The sequence below is a fragment of the Perissodus microlepis genome, chromosome 10 (assembly GCF_051167445.1).
Source record: "Perissodus microlepis isolate ML-2025 ecotype Zambia chromosome 10, ASM5116744v1, whole genome shotgun sequence".
In the NCBI taxonomy this organism is placed as follows: Eukaryota; Metazoa; Chordata; class Actinopteri; order Cichliformes; family Cichlidae; genus Perissodus; species Perissodus microlepis.
Window position 1 is genome coordinate 13,422,811 of NC_140470.1, and position 11,886 is coordinate 13,434,696.

At 39.7% G+C, this 11,886-nt stretch overlaps 1 protein-coding gene across 1 annotated transcript; it reads right to left on the reverse strand.

Moving 5' to 3' along the window:
• Nucleotides 1-954: 954 nt before the first annotated feature.
• LOC146378985 (transmembrane protein 47-like) lies at nt 955-10,618 on the reverse strand. The gene is made up of 3 exons (XM_084942216.1): nt 10,279-10,618; nt 7,343-7,483; nt 955-2,712 (listed from the first exon to the last, which is right to left on the reverse strand). The coding sequence occupies exons 1-3, from the start codon at nt 10,493-10,495 to the stop codon at nt 2,531-2,533; spliced, it is 540 nt and encodes a 179-aa protein (XP_084798342.1). The 5' UTR covers nt 10,496-10,618; the 3' UTR covers nt 955-2,530.
• Nucleotides 10,619-11,886: the final 1,268 nt, after the last annotated feature.

Genomic DNA, 11,886 nt, shown 5'->3' on the forward strand with positions numbered 1-11,886 from the left:
ACACCTGACAGATATTTTGGTAAAACTTGGCGTGTCCTCTTTTAGCCTGACACATGACGCCTCACCTTTTAACCTGTATAGCACATTTCAAAGATTCCTGGGAGGTAATGAGACGAGGAAAAATCTTCCACCCGTCACAGCTTAGAGGGGCAAAATATCAGCTTCACACAATGCAATGATTTGAACCCTTTCCCCTTTAGAGTTGTTGACTCTTGTGTACACGCTGTCCACAGCTGGGGAGTTTTCACGCTTCTGCAGCTGTGGAAAAAATATTTATCAACTTTTCCAGAGTCCTTAGCAGCTGTTGCATTTTGTAATCTGCAGGGTAAACGAAGACACCAGCAGGATGTTCCAAGTGTGGCAATACCTTCTGTTCCCAAACACCCTGAGAAATAACAGGACTTCTTAAACGTGCTTTTCATTAGCACTAATAAACATCTATGACTCGTGCACTGTCAGACACGTCGAATTAAAAATGTAAAAGATCAAAATATTAAGCTTTTAAGCACAAAAACACAGCTGAAAGCTTATTATTGTCTATTATAAGTAAAATAACAGAGCAGTGCAAAAGTCTCTTGCAAATGTAATGGGGAAAATGCATGTAATGAATACAAATACAGTAGGAAGTGCTGCCCATGTCTGCACCAGCACATAATGTCTTTACATACATGCAACCTGGTGTGAGGTTATTATAGTTAAAATAAAACTAAAAACCCAAACTAGATGTGAAAAAACATTTCAACTAATTACAATAAAAACTAGAATTTTGTGATCTTGCAGACATCTTGCCTGATGAGGCATTCATGGGTTCACTGAGACTGAGTCAGCTGCCTTTAAAAAGTGTTTTTACTCTAATCTATGTGCTGATTTTCTTGAATTTGCACTCAGAAAAATGCCATTTGTGAGCCTATATAACCACGAAGCAGCAATTTTGAGAAAAATGCAACTGAAATATATTTTTAAAAAGGTTTATTTATTCAAATAATTAATCATTAAGTTTATACCAAGTATATTTCCATTAATCTATACCAATCACGTACATTTCATTTGACCAGATTCCATTACATGTAACAGTTTACAATGGATACAATTAAATGGAAAATTTATATATTTTTAAATTAGTTCAATTTAGCAATTTTTTTGAGTACAAGTAACAAAGGAGACCATCCAGTACTCTGTCTTCTTTATTAGATTTCCTCCTGATTCTCCCAGTTTCATTTTTCTGACTTTTGTGTTTTTCCTGCCTTTTAGCTTTGAAATGATTATTTTAGCTACTGTGAGTAATAATAAAAATAACAATAATGAGAATGAATAAATAAACAGTAAACATGAACAAGAGGAGCCCATAGAGAATTTATAGAGCTCGTCTTGTAAAAGCAAATGTGTTTGACACAGCAGTGCATTCGGTTCTTAATTCTGATTGCAGAAGCTGCCAGACAAGACATTAAGAAGGCTATTAAGAAACTAAATATTAGAAGAAATGTGAATGTTCGCTCTGAGATATTGCCTCCATACAATAATCACCGGAAAGACTAAAACAAACACAGAAACTAATAAAAACAAAACATTGAAACAATGAAAACTAAACTAAACAAGAAAATCTGCTCTGGGAACTAACTGAAACTAAACGGACTTAAAAACTAAAAAGTAAAAACATAAAAATAAAAAAAACCCATCATAACTGAGCTGGTGCTGCCTCTTTAAATAGCCTGGTATGTTTTCTTTTGAGGAATGTGTCCTCTCGATAATGAAAGTGGTTTGCATTTTTGTCTCCCTGCTGTCCAGTCTAAAAAGGGGCGGTAAAAAAGTGAGTCAAAGGTCAGTGTGTAAGCCGAGAGTGTCCGCATGTCACCTTTGATACTGAAAGCAACAATTTACACTCCAAATGCTCCCAAAACTACAATTATTTATTCAGAATTCTTCATGTAGAAATACTTTATACACATTTACATTTTTCCATTTGAGATAAACTGGTGTCATTAAAAGAAAAAAAATCAAAAGTATGAACACTCAATAGCATATGTCAAAGCTGAGTAATTTACAGTTACTAGATATGTTTCGGCTAACACACGAGAGGAAGTGAGGTTTTCACTATTCCTATAAAGTGGGAAATCATGCCATAAATAAACTGACAACTAGCTTTTTATCCTCATGAAAAGCTATAAAAATAAAAGGAAAAGTGATCAGTCAGTCCTATTAAATATTCACTGCACATTCAGGCCTGTGCTGAGAATCGGCTTTCCTCTCTAACAATAGAGATTCAGTGGAAACGTCCAGCGTCGGTGGCTCGAGCGTGTCCAGAAAGCTCTCTGCGCTTTAGCTTTGCCACCTCGCCCCCGATACCGGCAGGGCTGGGGCAGTGTGGTGCAGGGGGGGAGGGCAGTCTACTCCTACAGCCCTGGCCTAAACTAGGCCTTCACAACCTATCTAAAAATAACAGCGAGAATAACACAGCAAGGGAAATGGACACGTAGGGTCTGTATTCTCCTCTTAAGTATTTCCAGCAGAGCAGAGAGGGCTGACGGAAAGTTCAGTACATTGCATCCTCGTATATGTCCGTCCGCAGGCAGAAGAGGATTCCACCACCCAGCATGAAGATGGTGGCCCCCCAGCCGAGCCCGTAGCCCCAGTTGAACTCGTGATAAGTCTGCAGGACCGTTCCATCGATGAACTTGATCGGGTAGAGAACCAGAGCACAGGCCTGCAGAACCACTGAAACCAGAGACAATCATGAGACACTGTTTGTTTAAAATCGTCCATTTGTCCTTTGTCCAAGTGATTAATCAACAAGCCCAGTAACTCCAACACCATCACTGCTACAAGTAAAACCTTTCAGATTAATCATCCATTTAATGTTTTCTACATCATTTTATAACATAACTAGCTCGTGCTTTCAGAAGATGAAAGCTATTTAGTTCTCCCAAAATTCATGATTCAAGTCAAAAACGTGACATTAAAGGGCCTCGAGGCGAAACACAAATCTGACAGCAAACAGATGGCTGTAAAGGCAAAAAGTTACTTGTGAAAAGAGGCTTAAGTGTAAGAAGTGAGGAGGCAGCTGGTATAGGTAAGCAGAGAATGGTTATATAAAGCGATTTTCTTCTTCTTTAAGTCTGCCTTTCTGTTCCGTGAGATGATCTCGTCACAATGAGCTGCCTAAGATTTAGCACGAACAACTATAAATGAATGTCTCCTGAGGAGCCATAGATGAAAACAATTATATGCAAACACATTATTTCCCAATAAGCCTCGTCCTGTTTATAGATGAGGACGGAATTATCATAAAGCATAAATTTGTTCTGTCTGCACTCTATAACAGTATTATTTCACACACAAAAGCATCCTGAGGAAAAAAAATAACTTTTTACTGAGTCAAAGTCAGAGCTTGTTTTCTTTCAGTACAGTATAAAAACTTCAGCAAGGGTTTGAGCTGTCAGTGGAGCATCATGCCAAAAACAAAAGAAATCAGTTTAGACTTGGGAAAAAGAATTGCTGATGCTCCCAAAGCAGGAGATGTATACACAAAGTTATCACAGAGTGTCAAGAACTGGAGTGAGAAGCATCATCAAGAAATTCTAAGCGAGCCACAAAGTACCGAACAAGCCTAGCAGCGTAGGGAAAGAAAACTAGCGAGAGACGTGTCTAAAGACCCCAGAACAACTGCAAAGACATGTGAATGACTGAGCCAAATCAGGAAGTGTAGTCTTAAAGTAGAGACTGTTAGGCAGCAGACCAAGAAAATTCCTATTTTGCAAATTCAGGCTAGACTTAAATATGCCAAGGACAACCTGGAGAAAGATTAGATGAGTTGGATGAGACAAAACTAGTGCTCTCTGGCCACAGAGATGGAAGGAAGAGGTGTACAACCCACACCGTACTCTGTGGTGCAAGTATTATGCTAAGAGAGTGCTTCAGTGCATCTGGAATTTGGAATCTCATCAAGGTGGAAGGAATAAAAAAGGAGGATATGTGAAGATTTGGACAGAAAACCTCAAACAGTCAGCAGCTAAACGGGGTCTGGGTGATCGCTTTGTTTTCTAACGCAACGACCCAAAACACACTTCACACTCCTGGTGAAGGACGACCTCCAGAAGATCAACATCAGAAGTCAAAGCCCTGACTTGAATCCTACTGAAAATCTGTGGAGTGAACTGAAGACCAAGGTCCATGACAGGACACCATCAAATCTGGAGGAGAGATTCCCCAAAGAAGAATGGGCTGGGATTGCTCAGCAGACGCGTGAGAGGCATGCTGAAAACTACAGCTAACAACTGCAGGCTGTTATCCAGCAAAAAGGACACACAACTGACTGTTAGCATCAGGAGTGCTAATAATTTTGACCTTGGTAATGTTCGTTTATTTTAAGTGAAATTATTTTTTTTCTTATGTGCAAAGTAAAATAATTTAAGCATCCACAGTAAAACTAGGTTGTTTGGAAAAGCTGTTGTTTATTCCATCCACGTTTAAATGATTTGGCTGACGCGCAATCTAAGGAAAATATATCTAGCCTCAATCCATGCATAACAAGAATTAGCTTTTTATAGCATTCACTTATCTTGCGAGGATCAAAAAGCGCTTTAAGAGAGGAAAAAAAAAGTATGTTACAGTGTTCATGGGCTTCTGTGTTTTCCATTTAGTTTGACATCTCCATAAATAGAAGCTTTTTTGAAGAGAACAATCTTTGTGTGACACCCCTCCCTGTGGGTTTCTTGCTCGCTGGAAGCTGGAAGCTTTTTGAAGTGGCCTGTCTTTAATTCCCCCAGAGTGATTGACGTTAACAGCAGATTCTGGCTTTTAAACTAAAACCAGTCTCCCAGCTCTCTCTCACACTCTCTCATCTTTTTGGTGAAGCGTGGAACAATCGTCTTTATTCTTTTCATCTCAATGACACACGAGGTATCACACGAGGAAACAGCTTCCAGGGCTGTGAATCATTTTTCCTTTGCATCGCGCAGGATGCAGAAGTCCAGGCGTCAATGTTCAAAAGGGTACTGTGGCCTTCTCTCACAAACGGCTCCAGTTCGTTTACACGCATGCTAGGTGACGCCTGAGGAACGGTCTTTGTGCAAGTATGACTCCGCCTTTCCTTCCTATGGGAAGAAGCAATGGGTGTGAAGGAGGAATGGCTGTAGCCTGAGACTGCGGTGCTGCTGATGGAGCCCAGGCTGAGCTTGTTCCCTGCTGAGGTCATATTTCTGGACAGAAAGTAAATACCTCACAGTCACAGTCAAGCCAAGGGGCATTTAACAGTCCAGCCCTTCTGCTGTTGCTCCGTCGAGGACTGCGTGCCTGTGTGGCGGCCGTATTCTTGCAAGGCTCTTAAAGTAATTACACACAGGAAAGGATAACACAGCATTCCCCTGCTTTTCCGTCAGTGGCTAACAGTCAAAACCACAGCCATTAAGTCGACCACAGTGGTCCTTTGTGAGTGAGGTTTCAGATACAGAGCAAGACAAAGATCCCTTACAGTTTCCCTTCAGCAGTACACTGTTATCTAATGCTGTATTTAAAAGGCAATGCATACTGTTTGTACTTGCAACAGAAACCAGAAAACTTGCAACAGAAATACTTTAACAAATAAAGAAACACTTTCATTCAGAGTCTGTGACTTTGAAAGATGATACAAGTCTTGTTTCTACACTGAACATGAATCTGCTCCAGGCTCGGTTAGCTAATCACACAGACTGTAACAAGAGGAAACTGGTAACAAAATCCACCTGCCAGCTCATTCGACACCCACACAGCAGCATACCTTACTGTTTCATGAAAGAAATGAACTCATTTTAAAATTGATGGTAACAACAAGTCTCAAAAACGTTGGGACAGGAGCAACAAAAGCCTGGAAAAGTAAGTGGGACTAAAAAAAAAAAAAAAAGAAAAAAGGATGGGATTCACTAATCTATAAATGATGGAACAAATTTAGAAGAATATTCCTTAATCTACAACTGTTAAGAGTTTCAATACCTTTATGTCCACAGTACATTATTTCAAAAGATTTCAAGAATCTGGGAAATCTCCACGCACAAGGGACAAGCCCAAAAAATTACTGGATGCCCGTAATCGTCGGGCCCACAGGCAGCACTGCATTAAAACAGGAATCATTCTGTCACAGAAATCACCGTCTGTTAACACAGTTCACCGCGCTATCCACAAAAGTAAAGAAGAAGCCATGTGAGCACGATCCAGAAACTCTGCCGTCTTCTCTGGGCCTAAGCTCATCTAAAACATACTGAGGCAAAGTGGAAAACTGATCTGAGGTCAGACGAATCGGAATTTGAAATTTTTTTGGAAAACTATGGAGAAGAGATCTTGTCCATCTTGTTGACAGCAATCAGTCCAAAAGCATCTCTGATGGTATGGCTGCGTACATATTTAGAAAGACACCGTCGGCACTGAAAGCTCCCAGAATCCAATATCAGACACGACCGGGACATCATTCCTCTCAGCAGCGATAAACATGGCATTGTTCCAACGTTTTACAGACATATTGCTGACATTACACTTAATTTTTTTCCTTTTTTTTTTTTTTTTAAAAAAAAGGGACACTTTCTCAAATACGTTTCCTCTATTAAATAAAATAAAATAAAGACTTATGCTGTTTGCAAAACATAATTTTCTGTTTTTATTTACATTTTACACAGCATCCAAGCTTTTTGGAATTGGGGTTGTAGATTTCTTAAAATGTGACAGTTATTACTTCAGGTTTGGTCTACAGGGACAGTGTAAAACTGCAGTGATGTCTGCTCCTTATATAATTTTATTTCGCAAACTGGAAAACTTGAACTTGGCACGAGTGAAGTAGCAGAAAGTGGTTTGCGCTTCATCACCGTTTTGAAAGTAAAGTGAGCACAATCTGTGAGTCAGTCACTTTGGTGCCGTATACCATTTGGAGAAATATGCTCTGACGGCTCGTTTTAATTATACGCTTTTAATTTATATTCATTCTCATCAGTGTCACAGTTTATTTTTATCCTAAGGGAAATTATTACAAAGCATGCAAGAAGCAGCAGTCCAACTACGAGGCAGTTATGGGCGAGGAGTCTGTGGTGGCTTTTTTTTGTTTTTTTCCTCTCAGTGACTTCACTTTGTTGGTAAGTCTGCAAATTCTGTGGCTGCCTTTTCTTGGCACATCAGCCTGCAGGTCTCCAGAGGCAATACCACAGAGAAAACAAGCTCAGCCTGCAAGGCTCACTCGCCTGTGTCTTTTGCATGCTTCTATTTAATGTGAGCAGTGGAGCACAAACACAGGCATATATGGAAACTGCTGAAACACTGGGTTATTATCCAAACATTATAAAACATGAATGAATGAATAAATAAATATATGGGAAAGGTGACATACCTGCAGTGAAGAGGAATACTGCCACAGTGCGGTAGTGTTGTCTTTGCGTGCCCCTGCACAGGGAAATAACGGCCACCAAAAAGGCCACCAGAGTCGTGGCTGCACCGACACCTAGCAACACCAGGGTGGCGATCTGCCAGTCTGCAAGAACAGGACACATGCAGGTTAAAGAGGAGCATCCTACTGATCAACAAAAGCTCGATTCACAGTTGAGCACGGCTGAATTGAACCGCTGTGTTGACAAACACAAAACAAGAGCTAATCCTGCAGAGAGAACTGAATGACGCAGAGAGCCATCAGGCCCGCATCAGGAATGCAACCATCAAGAACATAATTAGTGACTCAAAGTCCCTGTAACGAGAACAGATGCAAAAATCCAAGGCTGAATCTCATGTTAATGCACGTTATTTAATCTTAGTTGTCCTGCTGGTTGGCTACATTTTTGCCCTACTTTTCTAGCTGTTCATATTTGTGCATGTCAACAAACTACATTTTTAGTCCTAAGACAGTATCATGTGGCAACCTCTGGAATTCAAAAATCAGGCCTGTGCAGAAATGTCAAGAACTGCATACAAATGGAGACAAATCAGCAGCCCTATGTTCAAATGTTAAACTTTGCAAGAAAAATAAAACAGTTTTTTTTTTTGCAATCTGGTAAAAAAAGAACAAACACACATCTGTTTTTTAAAACTAATATACAGCTTTGTGACAATTCTGCCATTTATTTTCTTTAATGCTCGTTTAACTTGCATTAAGGCTTCAAAGCAGGAGTGTGGCAGGTAGATGCTGTTACCTCCACCTGTCTGCAAACTCAGTCAGTGAAATGCATGGTTAATTCCATTCCAGGCACGTCCAGCTCCAGTTTTGATGGGTGAAATTCTAGTTTTCAATTTGTCTCTTTTTATGCCCAGTCATGTTACCGACCTGCTCCTAGTTAGCCTAAGTAGCTGCAAAATGCCTGTGCTCCAACTTTCTTGAGATGTGCTGTTGATGTATCCATCATATAATAGTAAAATGTCTCAGTTTAAACATTCAATATGTTTATTATGGTCTACTGCAAATAAAAATATGGGTTTCTGAAATCTGCAAACCATTACACTCTTTTTTATTTATATTTTATGCAGGGTTCCAACTTTCTTGGAACTGAGTTTGTAATCAAAATTTTCCAAATACAGTCTATGGTTATGTATTATGTATATGTCTCCTTGGTCCTTGGAGGCTTTGGGTTATGAAACAGGAGTTTGTGATTGTGAATGCCAGCTTCTTCCAAATTCTTGCAGCCACAGTGGCCTTTTTAATGCCACATTTACTTAACATATTCCAAACAAACTGCTCCTGTTGGAAAAGTAAAACTAAAATCTTCCTGCGCGTCACATTCTTTCCTGGAAAGACCTCCACAGCGCCAGGCTTTTAAAAGCAGCACGTGGCCTTTTTTGAATGGAGCTTAACTCTAAGCAAGTGTTGGTACAGAGACTGAAACCAGCAACACATTCAGGAGAAAATCTTTTGTCTGCTCGACCTTGATTGCGCATCCTCTCTTTGATCTCCCGCCCTACCTTAAACGACTTGGCTCGGAAAGAGAATTTGCATTTGGTTAACAAGCTCACCGCACAATTTTCGCTGGGTGTGTCTCTCCCTGAGCTTCTGGTTATTTGTCATAATGATGGTAAAAAGCTATGGTGAATTTTTCTATCAGGAACTGCCACTGTAGATGAAATTCAAGAACAAGTGTGAGAACCTTTGTACGTGCCTAATTGGTCTCCTTCGCCGCTGGGTGAACTGCACTTTTAACCTCAACACACCCATCCGCTCTTGTTTTAATGAGCTCTGCAGACACTCAGAGCAACAAACCCGCCTCCTATTCACCCCAACACATTCCACAATATCAAAGAGAGGTCAATCACACCAAGGGTGCATGTGCAAAGTCCTGTGAAAAATGATCAACAGCTAAAAATTTTAAATATTTTAAACATTTAAGCCACAAAATGAGGAAACTGTTAAATGGAACGGTCTGATTTTATCCTTGAAGTCTTCATTTATTTATTTCAATAGTAACAGTGAGCGACTGTGTGTTTAATAAAGATGAAAGCTCCTGCTAATAGCCTTACTGTACAGGACAAAAGTCAACTGTTCCCAAATCTAGTAAATTTAATGCGGATTTGCTTCCCTGGGGGGGAAAGGATGGGGGTCGGGGGATGTGGCTTTTCTGCCTGACAAAAGGCGACTTAGGGGGTCCTGGCTTGGTGAGGTCGATGAAGGGGAAGATGCTGAATGTGTCTCTTCAAATCCACTAAAAGCCTTCTGCTTGCTGGGGTGGGTTAACTCTTTGTGTGCCAGAGGGATTATGCGTAGCTTTCTATGCATATAAACACTTTACCTAAGCACAGAGTTAAAGCATTAGAGATAGAACAGAGTTAAAGCATTAGAAAACAATGAGCACCAGCCCTTTGTTAAATAGTTCTCATCCAGCTGTCACAAAAATCAACAGTTAAAGCTTAGTCAGGTGTGGCTTTATCACTGAGCATCACTGTGAGGCTGTCACGGTGAAACCACGTCATCGATCTGGAATGTAGAGAGGAAATTTATCAGCTGCGCGAGAAGTCTGAATGCCTCATCTATTGACCAGCAGCCAACTAAAACAAAGTCTGCCCAGGGGATGGTGGTCAGAGCTTCTAGTCAGACTGTTTGCGCAGTCCAGTATCCTCTTTGTTTATTTCAAAACAGGATATATCGAAAACCTGTGCGCTATGACATAATTACAAACACCACATCACTAAAACCACCCTTCAGATCGAAAACGTGTTTATAGGATCAATCTGAGCTGTAAACAACAAAAAACTTGTTCGTGGGTTTTCAACCTCTTCAACAAACAAAACAGCATCCGGGCTCCAAGAGCAACAGCGCACTGTTAAACAAACAAAACACACTGATCCTACCAGATGTGAGGGTGGAGAAGCAGCTCCACTGGGGCTCGTCCGTGGGATGCCGAGCCACCGATTGGGAGCATGACTCCCACAGAGACAGGGAGAAATGCTCCGCGGTGACCCAGGCTGGACTGAGTAGAGCCACCACGTCCAGACACAGCGCCAGGAAGACGCACAGCAGAGCGATGAGCTTGAAGGGTCGGAACACGTACACCTCGTTCACGGACATCTTCTCCTCACAGGGTACACGGCAGCACGTCGGTCACAGTTACTAAACTCGCTGGAGGTCTGCGTGCTTCCTCTCCCACCATAGCCCTCACTGCTCCACGCGTGTCCAGCTGGAACAGTTTAACAGGAGACATCCGGTTGAATCAGTTTTTCAAAATAATCCATCTTATGGGTTTATATTATATTATATTATATTATATTATATTATATTATATTATATTATATTATATTATATTATATTGGCAGTATTTTTGGTATAGTGATAACATTACATTATTATTTTCAGGTTACATTTACTGCTTTGTTAACTTTCTTTAGGGGTGTCAAACATTAGGACAAGGGCCCAGAATCGGCCCAGAAAAGACTCCAGTCCGACTAATTTGACTAAATTTTCGTATGTTTTACATATAAAAACATATAATAAGGACTCCACCAACTCATTGCCATTCATACTACAAAAACAAAGTAAGTAATGAACAATTTAATGACGAAAAAAATTTGTTTTCTACTATCTACTCTAACATTTTTTTAATTGAATTTCTATTTGTTTTGCTTTTATAGTCCATAGTAAAGAATATTCTCTGTGAATTAATTAATGGAAACAGCCCGAGCAATGAATCACCAAAAGGTTTTTCTGTGATTTTAGACATTTATCATAGTTTTACTGGTCTGGCCCATGTAAGATCAAAGTTAGCTGCATATGGACTCAATCTAAAACAAGTTTGGCATCCCTGGTGTAAATGATCGCAAAGAAAAAAAGGTTGCAGTTTAAAGTGGAATGCCATTTATTTATTTGTCTTTTTAGCTATGAAAAAATAAAGTACAATAAAATAAAATCTCTAAAAAAACAGACACACAAAGACAAAACCACATTTAACTGTTATTTGTTATTTGTCAGTTCGTGAACTCAGTACATAAATCCTATAGTATTCCTCCAGAGATACACGAGTGTCAGTGTCTGTGCTTTTATTTTGAAATGCAAGTCATAGTATTCAGACTTGTTTTAGATCTTTGTGGATTGGTTTGTTGTCAGGCGCCCAACAAGTTTGTAAAAATAAAGAAATTCTAAAAAGCACTGGTCGAAAAAGTATTTTTTTTTTCTGTGTACACAACAGAAGGATTTAGATGCTGAAAACACGTTATACATATTATACAGCAAGACGGAAGAAACGATTATTATTAAAGCTCAGCTAAACTCAGTGAACACAGTAGCATAAAGTAGGTTTGTGTATAGAGTGACTAAACAGACTAAACAGTAACATAATGACACCTTCAAAGGGGCAGAGAGATTCTGATAAACATGCAGAGATTTCCACCGCCTGAGTTTAGACAATATTTAGGATTTAAAATAGATTTTTTTATTTTTTTTATTTTATATAAATGTTTGTGTAT